General features: G+C 47.5%; 2 protein-coding genes across 12 annotated transcripts in view; both read left to right on the top strand.

Moving 5' to 3' along the window:
* The window catches only part of FADD (Fas associated via death domain), a 30,195-nt gene extending 24,425 nt beyond the window's left edge, over positions 1-5,770 (top strand). The window contains exons 5-7 of one of the 5 annotated variants that reach the window (XR_013994326.1): positions 186-568; positions 940-1,040; positions 2,207-5,770. The gene's annotated coding sequence lies outside the window, so the exon portion shown is untranslated. Of the gene's footprint in view, positions 1-185 lie in introns of all 5 variants that reach the window. The other 4 variants (XR_013994325.1, XR_013994327.1, XR_013994328.1 and 1 more) reach the window with 4 other exon arrangements.
* A 3,747-nt stretch (positions 5,771-9,517) lies between these two features.
* PPFIA1 (PTPRF interacting protein alpha 1) overlaps positions 9,518-26,081 on the top strand; it is an 85,155-nt gene continuing 68,591 nt past the window's right edge. For 6 of the 7 annotated variants that reach the window (XM_081062080.1, XM_081062078.1, XM_081062076.1 and 3 more), the window contains exons 1-2: positions 9,582-9,714; positions 11,073-11,336. In XM_081062080.1, coding sequence (XP_080918206.1) covers positions 11,073-11,336 — 264 coding nt within the window. In that variant the 5' untranslated portion in view covers positions 9,582-9,714. Of the gene's footprint in view, positions 9,715-11,072; positions 11,337-26,081 lie in introns of all 7 variants that reach the window. The other variant, XM_081062081.1, reaches the window with a different exon arrangement.

Below are 26,081 nucleotides of genomic sequence, written 5' to 3'. Positions count from 1 at the left end.
ACGTCCTCATGCTGCCTGCTGTGAAAAGGCCAAACTCCCAAGCACCGTGAACTAACGTGAGCAGGCTGGGACCCTGGGCTCCCAGACCCCGGGCTTTGAGCAGCCTGGCCCTTCTGTGTGGATCGGTTCCTGGCAATGCCTCATGGCAGCACTTCCAGCACAATTGTGGTTCTTTTGTGTTGCAGTCGGAACTGTCTCTGGATTGGTGTGGGCTGGTCGCTTGACATGACGGGACCCTTGCTTCTCCCAGGAGATGGAGACTCCTTTACTGCCCTGCTTCTCCGAGCTGCGCCCCACACCCTGCCTCACGCCTTCTCGGCTTCATCAGGATCCTCAGAGGCTGCTGCCACCTGGCCTGCTTCAAGGATAGCATTACTCAGAGCTAAATATTTCAATTCAAATTTAAAAAACCCCACTGCCCAAGATGCAGGCCTCATTTCCCCTCCTTTGCTCTGAGTCACAACCAGCGGGCTCTGAGAAGGCTGGGCTGGAGGGGCCAGTGACAACGTTCTCATCCAGTCCCGGCCACGCGGTGGGCTGCCATTCATCATGCCAGGGCCAGGAGAAGGTACAGCAAGAGTGGGCCTCTGGGCAGCAGGCAGCAGGGCACCCGGGGCAGGTGAAGAGGGCGGAGGGTGCCGACGTGGGATGGCTAGAGTGGGCCAACGCTCCATGCTTGGGACATAAGCTCCCCTCGTGCGTGGGAACATTTTTCTTTTCACATTCTCTCTGACCCACCCAACTACTCTGACCTACACTCACACGCTACATCAAGAAGGAACTTGTCCTAAGCATCGATGTGTGAAAACCTATAAAGCACGAGAACCCACAGGTTCCTCCCTGAACACAGTACGCATACACACAATTAGAGAAAGCCAAGGGTCAGGGTAAGGGGATCTGTGCTGCCAGTTACACAAAAAGGCCCCCTGTCCCTGACAGCTCACAGTTCCCCTGACGTGGTGTGAAGAAATGGGCATGGTGGTGAAAATATACTTTAACACAGAGATGGAAGAGGCGACTCCCAGTTCGAGTGTTTTCAGGTTCGTTTCTAAAACTAGTCTCTCAGTGCAGTAAGCTGCATTCTGTGATCCTTGAGTGCGCCCGGCCATTCCAGCTTAGGTCGGTCAGCTGTCACACCTTGGAAATGGACATGTGGCAGATAAGTAGCTAATACTGTATTTAAACTTAAATTTAAAGTAAATTTAAACTGAAAATTTTTAAAAGACAGCCAATTACACTGCCCAGGGAGCCTGGGATGGGCTGCATTGCATCCCCCAAATTCATAGGTTGGAGTCCTAACCCCCAGGACCTCAGAATGTGGCTATGTGTGGAGCTGGGTCTTTAAAGGGGTGATTAAGGTGAAATGAGGTCACTAGGGTGGGCCCTCATCCACTGTGACTGGGGTCCTTTAAGAGGAGAAGATCGGGACACAGACACACAGGGGACACCATGTGGGGACACGGGGAGGAGACAGCTGTCTACACGCCGAGGAGAGAGGCCTCAGAACCAGCCCTGTTGACACTTGGCTCTCAGGCTCCAGCCTCCAGGACTGAGGACAGCGAGTGTCTGTGGTTTAAGCCCCTCAGTCTGGGGGACTGTGTGACAGCCACCCTAGCAGATTAACACACATGCCAATCTCAAACAAAACGTTTTTCAGCGTTTTCAGTATTTTTTACATGAAATGCTAAAACTTCGATTTCACGTTAACTTGGTGTTGGCAGGGAAGGTTGACAACCAGACTCCAACACAAAGATCCAAAATGGACGTAAGAGCCCTTAGCCTTGTGGTGATGGAAGGAGAACTGACCCTGGCTGGTGAACACACAATGGGATTTATAGATGATGTAATACAGAATTGTACACCTGAAATTATGTAATTTCATTACCAATTGACACCCCAATAAATTAAAAAGAAAAAAAAGAGCCCTTAGCTTGACAAATGGATTCACCAGTTAATCCATTGTGAGTGCACGTCTGTCCGCCTCTCTCTGGCTTCTCCCGGAGAAGCTCAGTTCCTTTCCCATGAAACGGGAGAGCAGAAGGGCTGAGAGGACCTTGTGGCCATGGGTGGCCTCACTTCTATCTCTTGACTGAGGCGGTCCAGCTGACGTGAGCCCATCAGAAGAGCCATCACTGGCCGAAGCACATAGTACTTGCTCCAAAGCAGGTGCCGTTTTTCTTACTCATGTGTCTATTTCTCTGCTTAGACAATGGATTCTGCCGTCTTGATTTACTGATGGATTTCCAGTGCCGGGCAGAAAGTGGCTCAACCCTATAGTGTCTGCTGAATAAATGAACGAAAACAGGTAATGTTCATTGTATAAATGTATAAAAATTGCAACACCTAACAGTGGTCATATCATCTGGAAAAGTTAAAGTGATTTTAAGGACGAGTCAGGAGGAAAGACGAAGTCTTTCCAAGTTGTACTGCCATTATCCTCGTGCCAAAGGTCACTGAACTAAACACACTCAAACAACGCTCTCATTTACTGTTCTGCTTAACCAGCCCGGTGGGGGCTGTGCTCATTGGCACAGGCTCTCAGCATGACCTTCTTTCCGCAGTATGTCAGCAACCATGTTTTCCACGTTTCTTCTAACAGGTAATTATCTTCGAGACGTGGGAACGAGAAATCGGAATACCCCCAAACCCTTATTATTCAGTGTTTTTCAAAACACCGTGTTTACATGTTTTTAAATAATGGGTGACCACAAGAAACAGGTCCAGAGGTTTTCAGTAAAAAGTAATGTAAACGCATGGCTTCTTATTATAAATCAATATATTTTGATAATATTCCATATTTTAATAATGTGAAATGGCCTCTGTCTGACATAGACACATGAGAATAGAAAACATCAAAAGAAGGGATTAACAAAAATAAATGCCAAATAGAAATCATTTAAAAAATGTAAAGATAATTCCACAAATAACTCATATTTAAAATATTCATTGCCCCTTCCAATAATCTTGTACGTACTTTGTTTCATGACAAATATTCCAGACGTAGAAAAATGTCTTTCATTTGGCATTGATGTTGGTCACGTTTTTAGGAGTCTGTCCAAAGCATCTCTGAGTTGGGCAACAGGTTGTTTTTCATCCTTGTGGGAAGATATGTGTGTATATACATATATGTAACATGAAATTTCCCGTCTTAACCATTGTAAGTGCACAGCTCAGTGGCATCGAGCACGTTCGCAGAAGTCACCACCGTCACCTCCAGAACTTTTTCATCTTCCCAAACTGAAACTCGGTCCCCGTGAAACACTCAGTCCCTCCCCAGCCCCCCGCCGCCCCCATCCTACTTCCGGTCTCTATGAATTGAACTACTTTAGGGACCTCCTATGAGTGGAATTTTGTGGCTGGCTTACTTCACTGAGCATGATGTCCTCAGGCTTTGTCCACGAGGTTACTTTTTCCACGATGAAACTAGTTTATCTGCTTCCCCAAAAACATAGCCTCCAGTGCATATTCAAACACTGGAAAACGCCGGCAAGTATTATTGAGTGGGATTCAAAGAGTGTAACATTTAGGTCTCTTAGCGACCTTAATAGCTCTGCACAGAATCACACGTTGAAGTGGCCAGTTTAAGTGCTTCCTTTGCTTGTTCCTGAGAACAGCACTCGTAGGGTTTGTAGGAAGTACGTTGTGTGTATAAGCTCATTAATATTTCTTGGACTTGCAAGGATGACTCACCATTGGCAGGGCAAGGCCAAGGGCAAGCGCTTACAACCAGCCGCATGCAGCCACACGCAAGACTGACTGGTCCCTTGGCGGCGGCTGTGGCCCACGTGCTTCCGTCCCTTTCCCGAAATGTCAGCCTCATCCTTCAGCTGCACGTGACAGCATTTCCTGCCCTTGCTTTGGACTTGATCAATGGATTCCTTCCAACCAGTAACCACGTCTATTGATTGCTAAGTTTAAATCTCCAAAGAGAATTACGTATAATGCTTCTCTCTTTTTCTCGATTTCTTGACCGATTTTTCTCGCTCTTTGGAATTGGGAAAAACGTAAGTTTTCTGAAACATGGCAGGAAGGCATTCTGGCCTGGAAATACAATGGGCAGTGCCTCTCCTTGTGGCCTCAAGACAATTGTCACAGCGCCCAGCTACACATCCTCGAGCGCAGGCTGCAAATAGGACAGAAAGGATGGGGGCCACAGGGCTTTCTCCCGTACCATTCTCTTTTATCAGAGGAAAACCCCAGAAGACCCTGCACACTGTCCCTTATGTGGCGTTAATGGGAACTCGGCCCCAAGCCCTCTCTTAGCCTATCGGGACACAGGTGTACGAGATGCCAGCAGACGCAGACCAATCCCAATTCTCTCCAGGGGGGGATGGGCACGGCCCAAATAAAAGGGATTTCTGTGGGTGACAATAGCTGTCTATCATACTGTACAGCTGTTCTGCAGACACTTAGCCCTCACAGCCAGTGTATGAGTACTATCATCCACACCTTAGGAATGAGGAAACTGAGACACAGAGAGGTCAACCAACTTACCTAAGAGTACACAGCCAAAAGAAGCAGAGACGAGACGTGAAGCAGGGCCCCCAGCTCCAGAGTCTACCTTTATAACTACTGTGTGAAAGTGACTTTCAAAGAGGGACATGGTGACCGGACCACAGGGGTGGGGTGCCAGGGCTGTCTCCTTTCATGTTAATGTCCCAGAGTGGTTGTTAGTGTTTATTATGCCTATCTGAGAGATGAGGAGATTGAGTCTTAGTATGGTTTACATACCTTGCCTGAGTCAAGGTTAAGGGAAGAGCTGGGGCTCGGCTCAGCCCTCGGGAAATTTGAACTGCCTCTGGGCCCTTCTCCCCACAATAGCTGGGCATTTTTATTAGATTGTCCCATCTGATGAACGCAATGAAATCGTCCAGAGAAGCAAGTTTCAGGAAGCTTATGACTTGCTTTTGAAACATAATTATATAAATGAAAGGGATAGAAATCGTCCCCCGTGTATGGGAGGCTGTGAGACGCTCTCGGAACTGGGACTGTACTGGGTACTGTGCTGGGACAATGGGGTGGCCAGGAGGCAGCACAGACCCTCAGTGCGCCCCGGGGGACCAGTCCCTTGGGGGCCTGGCACAGGTCTAGGGGTTTTGTCCCCAGCCTTGGGGGTTTGGGGACACCTGTGGATGTAGCATCACAAACCCTGGCTCTGGAGCCAGTCTTGGGTTCAAGCCCCAGCTTCTACCAAATCATAGGCTGCGGGGTGTTGGGCAGATTATCTCCTCTCTGCAAGTCTCAGTGTTCTCCACAAAAGGATGTGGGATTGAATGAGGTTATACGGGTAAGTGCTTTTCTGTAAAATGCTCTGCAAATGTGATTTTTCTCACCCATGTTCTCGGGGATTGACACACACCAAGCACACTCCCAACAGGCTCACCGATGGTCCACAATTTCAGTTAACTGATTGACCATGAGACATAGAACTGCCTTGGAAACTGGAATACTCAGGCTGATGACCTCCCCTGCTTAGTGGCCACTCAGACCTGTTTCCTCATCTGCAAAATGGAAAGATACAGGAACCCACATGGGGAATTAAATGAGATGAGTAAGTAAAATGGTAGCTCTCTTTCTTTCCCTTTCCCCTCATTTCCCGACCCCCCACCTTAGCAGGGGTACACGGCAAACCCCAGCGGGGTGGACTCAGGAACTAGGCGCCCTAGGTTCACTCCAGGCTCCAGTCCCATCTCTACCGCAAACCAGTGCCTATGGGCAGGTCCCTGTTGCCTTTCTGGCTTCGGTCTCTTCCTCCTAAAGGGAGGGCCACATCTCCACCATCCACCCCCACACTGCTCTCCCAGCTCAGAACTTCCCCAGTGGCGTTGTCACGCCACCATCATTAGGTTGCTTACATAATCTAGATAAACTCGAGACACATCCACATCTCTATGACACACTCTGATCTCACAGGAACCCTCCCCTGTGGGTTGCCTACCTCTCTAGAAAGGAGAGGTGGCCCGGGTCATACCCAAAGTTGACAACTGACTACCTCATCCAGAGCCGAGGCTGGCAGCACATTTGTGAAGACACAACCCTGGGCATAGAAATAAACTCTACCCCTCACCACCCATATTACCTTATTTTCTGTACCGAAACTTGAACAGAAGAATTAGATTTTCTTCTGTTTTTTTTTTTTCCATGTTCATTGTCTTCCCGACTGAAGCTTATAAGGAAGCCTCCCAATCTTGCAGTGTTGTTCAGATAAATACTTCTGAGAGATAGTTTAGCTGGGTGGTATACATAACTACACCGAAAAGTCATTTTAGCTTCCTGAGCAATTCTCCATGGTTCATTCTTACCTAGCTTTTATTAAAGTACCACTTGTGGGCTTTTTCCCCCCTAATAATAAAAACAATGCACATTCGCCATAAAGTATCTAGAAAGTACAGAGCAGCACAAAGAAGGACAGGAAAACTACCCACGATCCCACCCGAAGACAACCAGTGCCAACATACTGATGTATCTCTCTCTTTCCAAGAATATATATGTATATGTTTATATAGAGAAATAGAAAACACTAATTGCATATAGTAACAATATCTTCACATATAGATGTGTGTTTTTCTTTTACAAATTTGAGACTTAAAATTTAATTTCACTTTCAAGAATATTTCATTTCATGTAAAACTCATTTTCTGAAAATTCTATTATTTTGATTAACAACATTCTAGAGTTTTTTATGTGCAAAGTAAATTTTACATAATACATGCTTCATCTAAACACAGACAGCTTTCTTTTTTGAATTTGGGCTCATTGTATACAAGGTGTGATCAAACAATATGGTGAATGTCTAAATAAAAAAATTATTATAGTAAAAGACACATTGCCATTAATCCCCTTCAAAATACTCCCCCTCGCTTCAAACACACTTATCCCATCATTCTTGCCACTTTCTGAAGCAGTTCTGGACGTCCTCTTTACTGAGTGTCTTTAGTTGTGTTGTCATGGCTGCCTCGATGTCCTGTATCATTTTGACTTTGGGGCAGAGCCAGAAATACGGAAACGGCACATTGAAACTTAGAAACAGTGTGTGGCAAATTTCAACTTGTTTGGTGTAATCAGTCAGATGTGAGCTACGGTTGAGAGAAGGTTGAGAGAAAGTGTGTTTTAAAGTGTGCCATAAATTATCCTCCATCATGACAACATTCTGTCACACATCGCTTCTGGAATATGACAATTTCTGTCAATAAAAACATTATGGTGTGTCCTCATCCACCTTATTCACTGGATCTGGCACCGTGCGACTTCTGGCTCTTCCCAAAATCAAAATGACCGTGAAAGGAAAATGTCTGAATCGATTCACGACGGTGCAACTAAAGACACTCAGGAAAGAGGACTTCCAGAACTGCTTCAGAAAGTGACACGAAGGATGGGATATGTGTGTTTGAAGCGAAGGGGAGTTTTTGAGGGGGATTAATGGCAATGTGTCTTTTACTGTAATAATTTTTTAAAATTTAAACATTCACTGTATTGTCTGATCACACCTTGTATACTGGTTTGTAACTTGCTGTTTTTAAAAAAGTTTTTTCCCATTTTTAAAAAATAGGACACACTTTACATGTTAATGTAGAATTCTGTGGTTTCCATAAATGCATATAGTCTTGTAACCACCACCACAATCAAGATATAGAATTTTGCCTGTTATTAGCTAGTTATCTAAAATATAATTGTGAACACCACCAAGCTTTCTGTCATTTGGAAGTGCAATGGTTTAACCAATCTCTTATTGTTGGCCATTTAGGTTGTTTACCATTTTCCTCTTACTGATTTTGCAATTGGGAGGAGGGGGGAGGAATAAATGAATGAATGAATGAAAATAAGTGAAATCTGGGATCTCATTTCCCTGGAGCTATACCAAACAGGCTTCTCCCTCCCCTGCTGGGGAAACTGCTCATCCTTCGAGAACCAGCTAAGATGTCTTCTCCTCTGCGAAGCCCTGGTGATGCCAGCTGGAGAGTTTGTTCCTCCTTATTCTAAGGTCCCACAGCACCAGTCACACAGTGTTTATAGGACAAACATTGCAATAGCCTGTTTCTCTTCTCTCTTCCAGGCTGTGAACTGGGGGGAAGTGATGCCTTAACTCTGTACTCCCCAAACCTAGGGCACGCCTGGCCCAGAGTGCCCTACAAACATTCAGATGTAAACGAACATTCTGCCCTGTTGAGCTAAATTTCGGTATTTTGTCGATTTCTTAGGAGACAGGTACTTTAGGAGCATGGTGCCAGTATGAGCTGGATGAATCCGGCTGGTTCATAGTTGGAGAGCCGGAAACTTTTCTCTATTTCAGACCTTGGGTCAGGGGTGCAAATTCGTATTTACGTGCGGTCACTCGATAAGTACTGAGTGAAGGAATACATGAACGAAAAAGGTGTGGTGCTGGACTCCGGGAGGCGAGAAGGCCAACCAGAGGTGGCAGCTGGCCGTGCTGGGCTCACGAGGGAGAGTCAAGGCACCCGCGGGGTCACGCACCCTGCCCAGCAGCCCTCACGTACCGCTGATTGGAGCGGGGGCTCCTGGCTGCGCCGCGCGGACAGCCGGACAGTGGCCGGGGAGCCAACAGTTTGTGCTCCGGGAGTCAGATCCTGAGCGGGGAGCACCCGTTTTTACTTATTACGGCTGTGTGTTCATGTCTGTGTGCGGGGAGCACAGGACTCGGCACGCAGCTGACGTTCTCAAAAGTCTGCATCAGGATGAGGCTGAGCACGTGCAAAACCGTTTGGGACGGATGACGACGGCGACCGATCCACGGCGCGCGTCCCCGGCCAGGTGCTCGACCAGCTGCCCTCTGCCCGCGTTCTCTTTTCTCCCGGCCCGGGGTGGGCCTGGACCACCTTCCCATCCCAGAAAAGGGGCGAATCCAGGCGGATTCCCCTCCGTTGCCCGGGCACACGCTGCAGGGAGAAGGGCCCCTGGACGCCGCCCAGAAGCCCCGCATCGGCGCTGCCCGTGTCCGCCACCCGGCAGGGGCAGCTCGGCCAGGGGCCTCGCGTACAGACCGCGTCCTTCCCAGTCCGTAAGGACCCGCTCCCAGGAGGCCCTGGCGGTGACACCGCGGGCTCCGACCTGTCGCCAGCGCGTGGCTTCCGCCCGGGCGCGCCGTCCCGTCAGGCGCGTAGACGTGACGTGGGGCAGGTGTCGGGCTCAGAACCTGGGGCACAGTGGACGCTCGGTCACGGCTTTGGCGTCCCCGCGCCGGAGCCGGAGAGCGCGGGGACGCCCCGAGGTGGGAGATGCTGGTGGGGCGCGAGGACCAGAGCCCGAAGCCCCCGCCCGGCCGCGGCGCCCGCTCCCAGGTGGGGCCTGGAGGGGCGGGGCTCCGGCCGCGCCCATCCAATCGGCGCCCGGGAGGCGCGGCCCACCCACCTGTGGAGGCGGCGCTTGCGCAGTCGGCCGCCGCGGCTCCTCCCCGTCGCCCCTCCTGGGGGGCGGGGCGGGCCGGCGGCGCTCGGCGCTGACGCTGTGCCGTCGCGCCCGACGTCGGGCACGTTGACGCCGGCGTCGCGCAGCCGGGCCCGCTCCTCCTGCACTCCGCCAGTGTCCGGCCGCGGGCCGGCCTTACTGACTGGGGGCAGCGGGCCCGGGGCCGCGGGCGCGGGGCGGGCGGCGGGCGCGGGCGCGGGCTGCCTTCGTCGGGCTCCGAGCTCGCCCGGAGCGAGCGGCCGCCCGCCAGCCGCCGCGGAGCCTTCTCGCCCGCTCCCGCCGGCGAGCAAGGTAAGGGAGCGGGAGACTGAGGCAGGCTCGGGGCGGAGCGCGGCCGGTCGGTGTCAGCGCGGGGCGGAGGGTGCTCGCCGGGGGGAGCGGGCGGCGCCGGGGGCCGGCTGCTGGGACGAGCGCCCGGGTGAGCCCGCGCCTGCGGCCGCTGGAGCCCCGGCCCCGGCCTCGCTTCTCGCCGTTCCGGCGGGGCCGGGGCGCCGCGCTCCGGGTGCGGGGGGTCAGTCTCCCTCCCGCCGGCGGCCCCAGGACCCGGCTCGCCTGCGCCTCGCCCATCCTCGTGTCGGAGGCGCCGGTAGCCTCTCCCGGGCTCGTCTTTCACTTTTCCTCCCGTCCGTCCTGGCCGTGCGCGGCGGCGGCGACCTGCTGTGTTTCCCTCGCGGACGTGTGTGTGTGTGTGCGTGTGTGTGCGTGCGTGTGTGCGTGCGTGTGTGTGTGTGCGCGTGTGCGTGTGTGTGTGTGTGCGTCTGTGTGTGTGTGTGTGCGCGTGTGTGTGTGTGCGTGTGTGTGTGTGTGCGTGTGTGTGTGCGTCTGTGTGTGTGTGTGTGCGCGTGCGTGTGTGTGTGTGTGCGTGTGTGTGTGCGCGTGTGTGTGTGCGTGTGTGTGTGTGCGTGTGTGTGCGTCTGTGTGTGTGTGTGTGCGTGTGCGTGTGTGTGTGTGCGTGTGTGTGTGCGTGTGTGTGCGTGCGTGTGTGCGTGCGTGTGTGTGTGTGCGCGTGTGCGTGTGTGTGTGTGTGCGTGTGTGCGTGCGTGTGTGCGTGTGTGCGTGTGTGTGTGTGCGTGTGTGTGTGTGCGCGTGTGCGTGTGTGTGTGCGTGTGCGTGTGCACTTACGTAAGTTGGGTTGTCCGACCAACCGTCGAAGCCGCTGCAAACCCCCTCTCCCGACCCTGCGCCCGTCCCCGCGGGCGCCCGTGGGTCCCGTCCTGTCGCTTTCACTGGCCGCGCGCGCCCTCCTTCCCTGCTTTTCCCGGAAAGTGACTGGGGCGCGTGTGTTTTGACTTTCTCTCCCCCGCCGGGAAATAGGGGAAAAAAAAACCAGGTTACAGAAGCACATTTGTTTTCCACGACGAGAAGTGCAGCCTTGCAAACCAAACGCCAAGGGTCTGTTCTTTGCGGGAGGGGCGGCCTTTGGTCCTGACCCCCTTCCTTGAATCATTCTCTTCCTTCCCCTTGCGTGTTCCATCCCTTAGGATTTGCGCGTGTACCTTTTCCCAGCTTGTTGAGGTTCGGGGCCTAATTGTCGGACCTGACAATAAAGAGGGCGTCAGCCTCTCGTGTTTTTAGCCACAGATGGCTCCAAACTTGCGGATTTGTGGGAGAGGCACTTACTAACTGCAGTCTGGGTCTTTCGTTTGAAGATGATGTGCGAGGTGATGCCAACCATCAGTGAAGCAGAAGGCCCCCCAGGAGGCAGCGGGGGCCATGGGTCCGGCTCCCCTTCGCAGCCAGACGCAGATTCACATTTTGAACAGCTGATGGTCTCCATGCTGGAGGAGAGGGACCGTCTTCTTGACACGCTGAGAGAGACTCAAGAAACGCTGGCATTAACGCAGGGGAAATTACACGAGGTCGGTCACGAACGAGATTCCTTGCAGAGGCAGCTCAACACTGCACTTCCACAGGTATGGATGCTTTTCACGGGCAGCTTTACACATTTTCTTCCACTCATTTTTTTTTTTTTTATGGTGTCATTTTCTTTGGTGTTGATATTTTAGATGAGTATTTTGCATGATCATTTGTGAAATGGTTCTGGCATTTGTAAGTCAGTCACGTATACATGAAGGTCCTGAGGATTACGCTTAGGGAGAACAACCTCTGTGGTCCTCTCAAGTTGTGTGAACACACCTCATAACTCATGTTCCTTTCTTCGAGGCAGCAGAAGGAACTGCCTAGATTGGGGATAGTTCTCCAAAGTTTTGGAAAATGGGCCGTGAAGCACCTATGTGGTGCCTTTCGATTGTTGTCTTAAGGCATTTTGTGCTAAACGTGTATTTCCCATGGATTGTATCTTGTATTTCCAGTTTCCTAATGACATTCAATGGACAGTAGGATTGGTTTCACAGGAAAAATATTTTTAAGACTGCCTTTATCAGACCACCTGCGTTTTGTGAATCAGATTTGTTTTAGGGACTAGAATACTGGAGATGGATTCCTTTGTAGCGTTCTCCTTAGCAGATGAGAATTATAAAGCTTAGAATCACACTGGAGTTGTTAATCTAAGTATATTACATTTGGCCCAGTGTTTCAAAGCCTTTTCTTATGGAGCTGAGTGAGGATTTAATGATAGGTGAAGGGAGAAAGTGTCAACTGAAATGTAAGGTTAATGGCACAGAGCATAGTGGGAGACAGGAAGGGTACTTGGGTGTTTATGAGCTGTCTAGGTGCCGTTTTACTTATTCATAAGAGGTGCCTTTTTGCTTCCAGGTAGACCTGAATAAGCATACATTTATACTCTCATGATAGGGCTGCAGTGGTAAATTAGTAAATGAATAATTACTATCCTTAATGCGTTTCTTGGCTTTAGTCAGTCCTCGTGAAAGATTGATAAGCCAAGCATTTGGATTTCCTTTTTAGCAACAATAATTTGATGTCAATGCAATAATGTTCCCTTTTTTGGATTGGAGAATCATTAAGATTTTTCTCATTCTTATTTTCTAAATTAGCAAGTTTGTTTAGGTCACATTTTATTACAAGAAGCTTAAAAGGATTGGCCAAATTATGTTTTACCTGGATTTTATTGTGTTTGTAAATCTTTTCAGTTTGTGTGTGTGTGTGTGTGTGTGTGTGTGTGTGTGTGTGATTATATTTGTTTTAACGTAATTCAAGGAACATATACTCAAGTATAATTAAATAGGCATTTGATAAGGTAGTTTTTTGGAAGAAGGAGCACAGGACATAATAAGGAAGGGACAGGCGTTTTCTACACTATAGTCTCACGCAGTACAGGGTGTCACACCAGTGGGGTGAGACAGTTGCTCAATGATTTGTTTCTAGCTACTGCTCAGTGTGGTAACCTGGAAATGCCTCATTGAGTAGAGAATGCGGTGATGTCACCTGTTCACGTCACGGGCTGAGCACCTGAGTCCAGCATTGCAGAAATAGGAACCATTAGGTAAACGTGTTTTGGATCCTTCCCTTTTCTTTGTGTCATGTTCGGTGGCCAGTAGTGTAACCAGACAGACACATGAGTAAAGTAAGTGCATTTGTACTTCTGGCACATTACGTAGCCAAGTAATAATATACTTTAAAAACTGTGACTATAATATATATCAGAAAAATTCACAAATCACAAATGTTCATCTCTGAATGCTTCCGAAAGTGAACACACGCTTGTAACCACCACCTAGAACAAGGAATAGAACATTACCAAGCTTCCCAGAAGCCCCTCCTCTCCACTCCCGGTAATTGTCCCCCAACGCTAACCACGCTCTTGACTTTTGTCACTGATTATTGTGGCATGCTCTCCACTTTATATAAATGAAATAAAGTAAGACGTGTATTTTGTTTCTTGATTCTTTGATTCAGTGGTATGTTTCTGAGCTCCATCCATGTTGTCTCATGTCGCTTGTTCATTGCCATCTGCTGTCTAGGAGGCCAGTGTATGCAGGGGTGTACCATAATTTATTCTTTCTACTGTGTGGGGGTACTTGGGTTGTTGGCAGTTTTTGCAAGTGCTGCCCTGAATATCATTGCTTGTTTTTTTGTTTCGTTTTGTTTTGTTTTGGTGCAGATATGTAACCATTTTTACTAGGTGTGTTCAAAGGAGTGACGTTGCCGAGTGATGGAGTGTGCACGTGGTCAGCCTCAGTAGACACTGCCCAAAGTGGGGTGCTGGTGCCAGTTTGTACCAGCACCAGCAGTGTGTGAGCAGTCAGTTCTCTAGGACTTGGTTTTGTCAGTTCTTTCCCTCTCGCTGTCTGTGTTGAGTGGACAGACCTCCGTGAGGTGGGAACTTGCAGCTCCCGATGACCGACCAGGCGACATGCGGAGGCAGACTTGCCCGGCACGTGTTCGTTGGCCATTGGGCGTCTCCTCCGGGGCGGTGATTGTCTTTTGCTCATTTTTGGATTGGGTTGTTTGTTTTGTTTCTTACTAATTTGAAGGAGTTCTTTGTATACATTGAGTACATATACGTATGGCAGGTGTTTTTTTTGCATTCTCGTGTGTTTGCCTTTTCACTCTTTCACTGGTGTCTTGATAAACAGAAGTTTTAATTTTAGTGTAGCCTACTTGATACTCTTTGTTCATTATCATGAAGTTCATCAAGATATTATCCTGTAAAAGCTTTATTGTTTTATCTGTCACATTTAGATCTGTAATCTATCTGAAATTGATTTTTGTTTATGGTGTAAGATAGGGTGTAAGAAAAAAGATTCCTTTTTTTCTCTTAAATATGTGGATATCCAGTTGACCTCACACACTGTATTTTGCCGTGTGTAATGCGCTCCCGTGTATAATGAGCACCCACGTTTTTGGCACGAACTTTCAGGGACAAAATCTTTCATTTTAATATTTTAATTCAAATTTTTATCTGTTTACATTTAGGTACTTGTTTTTTGTATTATAAAGGAATTTTAACATTTATTTTTTAACATATCATAGTACAAGAAATTTTATGTAACAAATAATTACAAATCACGAGAACAGATAGAGGTACAAGAAATTTTATGTACGGTAACAAACTTACGCATCATAGAAGGCCAAGATTGTCGTAAGTCCAAAATCGATTATCATATTCCAGGATATTATTTTGCATATGGATATAGCTATTGATTTCTAGTTACACTTTTTTTTTTTTTTTAAAGATTTTATTGGGGAAGGGGAACAGGACTTTATTGGAGAACAGTGTGTACTTCCAGGACTTTTCTTTCCAAGTCAAGTTGTTGTCCTTTCAGTCTTAGTTGTGGAGGGCGCAGCTCAGCTCCAGGTCCAGTTGCCATTGCTAGTTGCAGGGGGCACAGCCCACAGCCACCATCCCTTGTGGGAGTCGAACCAGCAACCTTGTGGTTGAGAGGACGCGCTCCAACCAACTGAGCCATCCGGGAGCTCAGCGGCAGCTCAGCTCAAGGTGCCGTATTCAATCTTAGTTGCAGGGGGCGGAGCCCACCATCCGTTGCAGAACTGGAGGAGTTGAACCGGCAGCCTTTGTGGTTGAGAGCCCACTGGCCCATGTGGGAATCGAACCGGCAGCCGTCGGAGTTAGGAGCATGGAGCTCTAACCACCTGAGCCACCGGGCCGCCCCCTCTAGTTACACTTTTAACTCATAAGCATAACTAAAAGAATTAAAAACATTATATAGATACGGAATTAGTACTACCCATGTATAATGCGCATCCTTATTTTCCCCTCACAAATCTGGACAAAAAAAGCGCACATCGTACACGGCAAAATACAGTAATTTATTAAAAAGACCATCCTTTCCCCAGTGCACTGCAATGTCATCTCTGTCATAAATCACACAACTGTAAATGTATGGATCTGTTGCTACACTCCCCTCTGTTCCATTGATCTTTCTGTTATCTTTGCACAAATGCCACAGGGTCTGAATTACTGTAGATTAAGTCAGTCTTGGTATCTGGTGATTTAAGTCCTCGAGCTTTGCTCTTATTCACGACTACCTGGCTAATCTTGACTCTTTGTATTTTCAGATAAATTTTAGAATTTGTTTGGCAATTTCTCCCCAGAAACTGTGGTGGGATTTTAATTGAGATTGCATTTAATCTGTAGACCAGTGTGGGAGAAGTGACATCTTTTTTTTTTTTTTTTTTTTTTTATTAAATTTATTGGGGTGACAATTGTTAGTAAATTTACATAGATTTCAGGTGTACAATTCTGTATTACATCGTCTATAAATCCCATTGTGTGCTCACCACCCAGAGTCAGTTCTCCTTCCATCACCATATATTTGATCCCCTTTACCCTCATCACCCACCCACCACCCCCTTACCCTCTGGTAACCACTAAATTATTGTCTGTGTCTATGAGTTTTTGTTTCTCATTTGTTTGTCTTGTTCTTTTTGGTTTATATACCACATATCAGTGAAATCATAGGGTTCTCTGCTTTTTCTGTGACATCTTTTTAATACTGGTTTTATAACCAATGAATACAGTATAGCCTTCTATTTATTTAGATCTTTAATTTTTCTTAATATTTTGCAGTTATATACATATACATCTATCTTATACATGTTTAATTTAGTCATAGGTATTTGATGTTTTGATGTTATTAAAAATTATATCTTTGTAAATTGTGTTACAAGTATGTAGAGATAAAATTGATTTTTGTGTATTCACTTGCTAAATCCATTTATTTCTAATAATAATTCTTGTATTTTCTGTGTGTACAATTATGTCTGCAAATGACAGTTTTTTTTTTTCTTTCCCAGTGCTATAACCATTTTTCTTTTTTTTTACCTTATTGTACAGGCTAGGATCCTCCAATACAGTGTTGAATAGAAGTGGTGAAAATAGGTAGCCTTGTGTTGTTCCCAATATCAGAGGGAAAGCTTTCAGTATTTCACATATATATGATGTAGCTTCTTTGTAGATGTTTTTATCAAAATATAACTGTATTCTTAGTTTGCTAAGAGTTTTTTTAAAATATGAGTTAAATTATTAATTTTCCTTTAAAATTTTTTCTTTCTCTTTTTCAATTACAGTTGACGTTCAGTATTTTATTAGTTTCAGGTGTACAGAATAGTGGTTAGACATTTGTATAACTTACAGTGATACCCTGATGAGACTAGAACCCGCCTAGCACCATGCATAGTTATTACAATATTATCGACTACATTTCCTGTGCTGTACTTTACATCCTCCTGCGTGACTGTTTTGTAACTGTCAGCTTGTACTTCTTAATCCCTTCACCTTTTTCACCCATCCCTCAACCCCTCTCCCATCTGGCGGCCGGCCATCCATTTGTTCTCTCTATATATTAACTTATATGTGTTTTCTGCATCTTCAGAGACAACCAATTGATTTTTCTTTTTTCTCCTCCCCCTTCTGCCGCCTGCCCTCCCACTCCTGTCCAAGCCGCTGTTTCTCACTCTAGTTGTGTAGGAAACAGCCTTGCGCTCCCCCCCACAGCCCCCCAGTCAGTCCCAGTCATTGGTTGGCCACTCACAGCAGCTCTCGCTGACTGCTGGCCGTTCACAATGGCTGCCGGCCACTCATGCTGGCCACCAGCCGCTCATGGCAGCACATGGTAGCCCACGGCAGCACACAGCAGCCTATGGCCACTCACCCTAGTTGCCGGCCACTCACACTGGCCACTCACGCTGGCCACCAGCCACTCCTGGCAGCACACAGCAGCCCGTAGCAGCCCACGGCAGCTCATACTGACCTCCAGCTGCTCACGGCAGCCCAGCTCCAGGGAGAGCTGTTGTTCACAATCTTAGCTGTAGAGGGCGCAGCTCACTGGCCCATGTGGGAATCGAACCCATGACCACCGTGTTAGGAGCTCGGGGCTCCAACGACCTGGGCCACCTTGCCCGCCCTGATTTTTCTTTCATGTGGTGATTTTACTTTTTTTTTTAAATTTGCAATTCTAGAATAATCCCAACCTGATTTCAGTACAGTCTTCTTTCACTGGATTCTTTGGTTACTATTTTGTTGAGGATTCTTAAATCTGCCTTCATGAGAGAGGTGGGTCTGTAATTTTACTTTCTTGTATTGTCTTTGTTGGGTTTGGTGTCAAGGTTATTCTGGTCTCATAAAACAAGGTGGAGAGTGTTCCTTGTTTATTCCCAGAACAGTTCTTGTGAGACTGGTGTTTTCTTCCTTAGATTTTTGGAAGAATTGATTGGCAAAACCAGCTGGTGTAGAGTTTTCTTTGTGAGAGGCTTTAAATTCAGATACACTTTTTCATGTAGAAATAGGATTTTTTTGAATTTCTATTTAATCTTATATCTGTTCAGGTAAGGCATTTTTTTTCTCTAGGAATTTGTTCAGGCCACCCAAACTTTCCAGTTAATGCATGTAAAGTGGTTCATAATATCTTTATTATCTGAAAGCTCTGTTGTAATGTCCCCTTTAAATTTTTTTTTATATTGGTAACTTGTGCTTCGTCTCTTTCTTATCGTTCTTGCTAGAGGTTTATCAATTTATTAGTCCTTCCAAAGAACCAACTTTTGGTTTTATTGATTTTTTTTTCTATTTAATATTTGTTTTCGATTTCATTAATTTTTGCTCTTTTTCTCTTTCATCCACTTTGTGTTCTGTTTGCTGTACTTGTTTCTAGTTTCTTGAGATAGATGCTTAATTTTTAGCCTTTCTTCTTGTCCAGTATATGCATTTAAGGCTATAAATTTCCCTCTAAGCACAGCTTTAGTTGCATTCCTTAAGTTTTGATAAGCCAAATTTTTTTCTTTTAGGTAAAAATATTTAAAATTTTCTGTTGTATCTTTTTTTATTCATAAAGCTTTTAAAAAAGTGTATCACTTAACATCCCAGTGGATTTTCTAATTATCTTTTTTGTTGATTTCTAGTTTAATTTCACGAAGATACCTCTTTTGGGCTGCTATAACAAAATACTATAGACGAGCTGTCTTATAAACTACAGATATTTATTTCTCACAGTTCCAGGGGCTGGGAAGTCCAAGGTCAAGTTTTCAGCAGATTCGATGTTGGGTGAGGGCCTGTTTCCTGGTTCATAGACAGCCAGCTCCTCACTTGTCTTCACATGATGTCAGGGGTGAAGGAGCTCTCTCCACTCAGGACCTAATCACCTGTCAAAGTCCCTACCTCTTAATACCATCACCTTGGGGGTAATGAATTTGGGGTGGACATAAACTGTCAATCTACAGCAATCCCTAAATATACTCTGCATTATTTCATTCGTTAGAGATGTGTTCAGCTTTCCTAATGGCCCAGCATATATTCATTTTTTGTGAAATATTCCTCAGGCACATGAAAAGAATGTCGTTGATGGGAATACAGTGTTTTCTGTATATCAGTTAGATCAAGTCTGTGTGAAAGCAACAAACGAGATTTTTTAAAGATATCACACGCAGAGAACTCCAGCATATGACACCAAGAAAATAGAATCTGTTCAGGTTGAATTGTGGGTGGGACCCCAGCCCTTGTCCATGCCGCTCCCAGAGTCTGCTAATCGCTGGGTCAGGACTATCTATAGGACCCGGAACAGCCTAGGAAATAAGGTCTGAAAATTCCAACTTAGTGAAAAATAAGTCTACCTGGGTCAAGTGTGTGGATTGTCACAGCAGAGGTTTAGGTAAGCTGATAGCAGTGTAAAGCATGTGGCGTGCATTGGAAAGGCAAGAAAGTGGATGTGGGGGCAGGGACGCTCCTGAGCATTCTACAGGCGAGGAATTACCTGCCGCCGCGGCCCAGGGGAGGAGCCCTGGTGGAAAGCAGCACAAGCCTTTCTCAAGTGTGTGCTCCAGAGTGCTGCGTACGTACTCTGCCGTTGTAGTGCCGTGTTAGTGCTCTGAGTGGGGTCCTGTCACACGCTTCCTTGCTGAGCTGAAGTTAGTGAGATCAGGGCGACTTCACTCATAGTCAGGATGAGCTGAGATTAGTCAGCGGACGCTGCTGAGGGTTGATTCTGGTGGGAGCCTGGAGCTGATGTGGTGCCCCTGCAGTGTGCCCACTGACTGCCTTTTTAGCAGGAGTGGCAGAACCCCTCTTAGAAGACTGTGCGCATTGCCTTTGTTTGTGCCTCACGGACAATTAACCATGTTTTTTCAAAGTGGCACTGGTCCATCTGCATCTTCTCTCTTTCGTACATACTCGACTTGCCATCTTTCTGAAAGCAGCCCTGCCTTCTTGTCTTCCACTCTCTGCACCTTTAATTGTCTGCGCGGGACAGTCTTCCACTCTTGATTGAGCCCCTCTGGGGCTTTGTACTGTTCCAGGTTTCAAGTTCCGGGTTCCATGCTCCCGGACACAGTGGGGAAGGCAGGCAGGGTCCCTGTCCTCAGAGAGCTGACATAACTCACATACCCCTTCTCAGCCTACACAGCTCGTGAGATGCAGCCTGACGAATGAGGAGTTAAACGGAAAAGCAGGGCCAAGGTTGTGTGGGGCGGCTGCCTGCTGGCCAGCCCAGATCCAGGAAAGGCCTCACGTTGGAGCTAAGATCAGAAGACTGAGGCAAGGAGCCACCCGTGAGACAGTTTCCCGGCGCTGTGGCTGCAGGGGCTAAGGCCGGAGGCAAGGAAGAACTTGGCCTTGGTTCCAGCCCTGGAAGTGGGGCCATTGTTCCTGGAGGAAGGGAAGAGTGGAACAAGGTGGCCACGTGGGCAGGGCCGGGTCAGATGGAGCCTTACTGGCGGAGGTGGGTTTTTGGTTGTAAGTACGGTTGAGGGCCCGCAGGCATTGTGCCCTCAATGGGGAGGGACTGACGTGATTTGGTTGAATTTTTTACGAGATCATACTGATGCCGCTTGGAGAATGGGTTGGGGGTGGGGCAAGAATGGCTGCAGGGTAGAAACTGGGGGTTAGAGCAGTCACTTCTGCACAGGTGAGCTATCAAGGTAGTGCTTTAGGCAAAAAGGAAAAACCTTAACATGACCCATCCCATAAAGTACAGAACAGGCCGCACTTTTACGTTACATACAGAAATACACGGTGTTTAATGCCGTGTGCATAATGTTTATGTGTATACGCATCGTGTGTGCATTAATGTATCCAAGTATGTAGGAGTGCCTGCTCTGGGCCAGGCACTGTTCTAGGTGCTGAATGTTCACTGTGTAGTCAGCGGTATGCAGCCCAAATACGCCTTTAGTTGCGCAGAGAAACAAGCATGAAAGACTGCGTGGTTCAGTTTTAGCAAATGAAATGCATGGACGGGGCAGCTGCAGAGCAGGGGCCGTTTTTCCTGTGTGTGGGCAGGGCCGGGTGGGCCGGGTGGGGGGTCCTTGCTAGCTTCGGCTCAGCTGCCCGCTCAGCCCCTTCGCTCTCGCTGCTCTTTCTGCAGCCGCCTTGCCTGAGCCCCGAAGTGCACTCCAGGTGGGTGCACTTCGGGCTCCTCAAATTCCGCTTGGGCCCAAACCATCTCCCCGCCCCCCCCCTGCAGCCCCTCCTGCTGTGAGCGGTCGGTGTTCTACCTAGTCAGGTGGTAGAACCAGAGACAGCTTGGCATCTTTTCTGCACCTGCCTCATCCTGCCAGTCTCCAGGTCCTGTGGGGAGGACCTTTCCTGTCTGAGAGGCCACCTCCCAGGTCTGCCGGTGAGATCTGGACCCTTTTTGTCCTTCGGCCTGTCCATCTGCCCCGCCGGTGCTGAGTTGTGGGCGGCCCCTCCGCTTCTCTGTGAGGAGCTGTTCTCAAGGAAGGCCTTTCTGCGGTACCCGTCTGGCCTAGCTACCACTGAGTAATCTGCTGGCTTTTGGAGAACCAGTGTGTAAAGATCCTCAAAACCGCTCACATTCTGACCTAGCAGTTTTACTTCTGCTCAGGAAATGGTTCTTATCTGGAGGGAATTTTATGCGTAACAATGGTCACTGTAGCTGCTTGCTATATTGACACTTTTTATTAGTTAGAAATTTGTAAGAGTAATACATGCCGTGTTAAAATATAAATAATGTGCAGTTCCCATGTCATGGGTTTAACACCTCTGCCTCGCAGCCTTACCTCATTTCCCCTGTTCTTGGCGTCACTTCGGGAGGGACGCGATGCCCAGTGGTCCCCTCCTCATGGTAGGAAGCGGGGTGTGAGGCTGCGACTGCAGACCCTGCTGTTAGCCTCTCTGCACTTCCACAGGAATCTGCGGAGGGCCGTGGGGAGCCTGTGCCTCTGGGACCTTCCTCGTCACTGGGGCACTTCTACTCATGCCAGCGTCCCTCGCGGTTCCTGCCCTGGTTGTGCCGACCTCGGGAGGTGCCAAATGGTGACTGTCCCGCCTTTCGGTCCTCCTTCACTCGCTCACTGGTGCTGCCCCTCTAGAGAGCATCCCCCGCTGTGCTTTCCGTCTCTTAACCGCTGCACACTCTTGGATCTGTATGCCTTCAGGGCATCGCAATCAGTTATCAGCGTCATCCCTTGGGTGCTCATGTTGTCCCCCTCAGACTGGCTCCTGTGTCCTTTGGCCAAGGCCCTAGTTGTCTGAATGCGCCATTGTTTTCTGGCACACAAGTTTGTCCTAGGCCCACTTGGTGTTTTTCCTGCCTCAGATCTGAAATCATTCCTCTGAGGAGCCCGGGTTTCTTTTGGTGGGGGATGACATTTAGGAATCATTATCTAGGGGCTGCCTTCTTTTAGACCCTTTCCGGGGCCAGCGCTACACAGACATGTTCCTAACAGGAAAACCCTGGTCGCACGTCGATGTTTCCTTCACAGATCAAACTCAGTTTTACCCCTTACTTTATTTTACATTGCTTGTCTTACACGGACAGTTTTGCTGTCTAATGATACTAGCTTTTTTTTAAATCCTGTGATATTCATGAAATAGTTTCAAAGTTTTTGTACCGTATTGTTATAATCATCGTACTGAGAGAAGTTTTAGATTTTTGTTTGTGATCCTTTTTGGGTCTCAGAAGAAACATACTTAAGAATATAGGAGAGTTGGCCCTTGAACAACACGGGTTTGAACTGCATGGGTCCACTTATACGTGGATTTCTTTCAATAAATACATGCAGTCCTGTAAATGTATTTTCTCCTCTTTATGAGTTTTTAAACATTTTTTTCTCTAGCTTACTTTATTGTAAGAATATATTACGTATGAAATATAACATACAAAATATGTGTTAATCTGCTGTTTATGTTACTGGTAAGGCTTCCAGTTAGCAGAAGGCTATTAGTAGTTAAGTTTGGGGGCAGTCACAAGTTATATGCAGATTTTCAACTGGGGGAGTCAACACCCCTAAGATTTCCATTGTTCCAGGGTCAAGTATACTTAGAGTAATGGGTTTTAAAGCAATGTGAAGTAACATAACCATGTACAATTTGATACACAATTACGTCCATTTGTTTTTGTTTGTTCTTAATTTTAGGGTTTGTATCTTTTTTTTTTTTTTTTTTTGCTTTTTCTTTTTTCTTTTTATTAGTTTCAGGTGCATAAGACAAGGTACTACTTAGATGTTCATCGTTTATATCCCTCACTCTGTGGACCCCCCCTCCTCCCACCCTCCCATCCACTATCCCTCCGACATTGCACCGAGCCATCACATTATATATGTAAAATTATAGTTGGCATTCATTATTGTTCAGCTTCAGGTGTACAATGCCGTGATCAGGCATCTACAGCATCTCTGAGGTGGTCTCCCAAATGGGACACGTGTCCATCGGATATCCAACAAAATCTTTACAACATTATTGATTACGTTCCCCAAATTAATTTTCAAAAACTCTGAGGCCATCTTGTGGTTACCGACTGTTTTCTAATCCCCTCACCTTCCCCCTTATCCTCCCCCCCCCATCTATAGGGTTTGTATCTTTTTTAATTATTTTGTCAAATATGGAAATCATGTATAGGGTTCAAGAATCAGGCGGACTCAGAAGTGTTGCTCCTCCCGTGCCTGCCCACACCCCTTGTAGGCGGGGTGACCACCTGTCCCGGTTTGCATGCGCCAGGCCTGGTGTTTGCCCGTTATCCTGAAGCAGTTCGGAATCGGCCCCTTGCACTCCGAAATGAAGCACAGGAAGGCTTTGTTGGCACTTGCTGATGCTAATTTAGGGAGGTGGACAAAATGTTTCCACTTTGTAGGCTTTTTCCCTGTAGCTAGAAGTAAGCTCTTGGCTGAATTCCGCAGACTTGGCAGGGAAGGTCCAGCCATGGAGGGCTCTCCTGGCTCTCAGAGGCTCATTCTTATTCCGAGGAGGAAATTTCATTTCGCTCTGAAAATAAATCTGGGAGCTTGGAGCATATCTTGCATATCCAAGTTTTTCTGCTTTGCAAATGGGCCTATTCTCCCTGCTGCCTGTGTAGTTTTAAACCTTTGCCAGTAGCGATATAAAACTTGATTTCGTGTAGAGGCATGCTGGGGTTGTTGAGTCACGTATGTAAAGGTTAAAGTTCTGCTTGAGACTAATTGACACTTCTGAGCATTGAGCTCTTGAAATCTTGAGGTGCTGTTAAGAAGCTAGGGCACTCTCTTTCTTCCACCCTCAAAATAACTTGGAAACCATGAATGACAGGCAGGTAAGGGCATGGTATTTTGTGTACCCTAAAATAGAAACAGATGTAGCAAGAGAAGATTATTTTGAACAGTCTGAGTATTAATTTGGATAGTGGTATTTATTTTTGTGCAAATTAAAATATAAAGGGCTTCATTTGTGACCAAATGTGAAACCCAGTTGATGCACAGGGTTAAAGAAATTCTGTATAGATTTACTTTGCGGCTCTTTGGCAGCTCACGTACCTCCAGCCGACTCTCACGGAAGGGAGACTCTGCAAAGTGCCATTTCTTCCTTGTGCTGTTCAAAGGCATTTTACAAAAATAATAAGTGCATCTCCCTCCTCGAGCAAGCAGACTGACTTAAAGGAATAGTTTATAAGCAGGCATACAGGTGTGTACCCTCATATCTTATGTTCTGGCCTGTCGGGCTGCAGGTAGATTCCACCGAACCTTCTCCTGCCCCCAGCTCCCCAGGTCAAGGTGGGTCAGTTTTCAAGGAAAGCAGCCTGTTCAGACAGATGGGGGACTCGCACCCCATCTTTCCCCTCATCTCTGAGCCTTCAGTGCTCTCATCAGTCAATTAGGGACAGTAACCACAGTGTTCATCTTATTTAGCAAATATTTATTAAGCATCTGCCGGGGGTTAGGCACTGACCTAGGGCTGGGTAGACGGATGTTTGGGGGATTGAACAAGATTACAGCCAACATGTATTACTTCCTCGGTGCCTCTTTATATGAATTATCTCATAGAAAGCTCGTAACATTCCTATAAAGTACAGTTTATACTATAGACTACTAGAAAGCGGGCTACTGTATGTACCCTGTTTTATAGACGAAGAAACTGAGGCACAGAGAGGTTTGGGAGCTCCCCCAGCGTCCCGCAGATAATAAGTGCTAGATCAATGTGGAACCCCATTGTCCCCCCGCAGGGAAGGATGGGGCACAGCACTTTGCCCTCAGAGGGCCCCAGGGGGTCCTGGACATGCGGGTTGGTCTCCCACCTCTGTGTCCCACTGAGCTCCCCCTCTGAGCAGGTTCTTCTTGTGTCAGGGCAGCTGCACTTGGTTTGGGAACCTGAGTCTGAGTGAAGTCCCCCCACTGTGTCCCCACACAGTGTCCCCACAGTGCCGGCCTGCGGCTCGGGCCCTGGAGCGTAGCCGAGAGCCTGGCACCTAGTACAGCGTCACAGGACGAATGAAATGATTTCCTAACATCTTCAGCTGGTTTCTCTGCTGCCCAGACTCTTTTAAAGATGTCAAATTCTGTTTTTAGCTCTTCTTTCAGCTCTTTTACCTGATTCATGGAGGACATTTCGAATTTCTCTCCTGTCTTTGTTGCTTTTCCTAGAAACTCCCCCCGCCCATGTAACAAGGGGGTTTAAATGTGCTTCATAGCAAATGTGTGTCACACTATTATTTTTCTTTCCCAACAGTCAACTCTTGACGCATCGTAAAATTAAAATTCACTAACCTGCGATTGCATCAGTAATTTTAAGATAACTAGACAAATTACTGGAACAGTAAATAAGGAAAAGGCTGTGGCTTTGGAATGTAACAAGTCAGTTGGCAGTTTGCATGTCACGGTGGGTGAGGCCTGTCCTCAGTCCCCTGCCTCTGACACACATGCACAGGGTGACAGTGTGGCCGAGTATGGCGGCGTGGGACTTAGCCCCGCGGTGGGGGGGGCTGTTTGGGGCTGTCGCCAGGGAGCCTCTAGGAGCCTCAGGTCACTTCTCTGTAGAATAAAGGGGGGACTAGCCCCTGTGGTTCGGAGGCCCCTCGGGTTGTGAGGGGCCGGCTCACCAGCGGGTGCAGAGCTGCCTGGGGCCTCGTGTGCTGGGACCCCTTGGCCTTGAAGGGGTCCTAGGAGGATGGTTGGAAAGCCCTGGGAACTAGATGGTTTTGAACATCCCTTTCAGCGCTGGAATTCCATACATTTCTGTGGTCCCTGCACAATTCTTTTCTGCAAGTGGTGAGGAAAGGGAAACATTTAATTCCGGTATTCACCTGCAGAAGACCGTCGCGAGTGGCCGGACAAGTGAGATGCTGCTGGTGGGTGGGGTACCGGAAGTAAGCCCAGGGCTAATCACCGCGGTCTGCCCTCTCCTGGCGGGTTTCTGTTGTAGGGGCACGTCCCTGTCCTCCAGCCACTCGACAGGAAACAGGCCCTTGGTGTATTTGAATGGGGGTCTAATGCCTACCCTGAGTGTAAGAATGGAGGTTTTGTGAGAAGGGCAAGAAGTCAAATGATATAAAGGAAATTGCAAGGATTTTCTAAATTGCATTTGT

The sequence above is a fragment of the Rhinolophus hipposideros genome (assembly GCF_964194185.1).
Source record: "Rhinolophus hipposideros genome assembly, chromosome: 10".
In the NCBI taxonomy this organism is placed as follows: domain Eukaryota; kingdom Metazoa; phylum Chordata; class Mammalia; order Chiroptera; family Rhinolophidae; genus Rhinolophus; species Rhinolophus hipposideros.
Note: the sequence above shows the minus strand (reverse complement) of the source record. Positions and strands in the feature narration are given on the sequence as shown.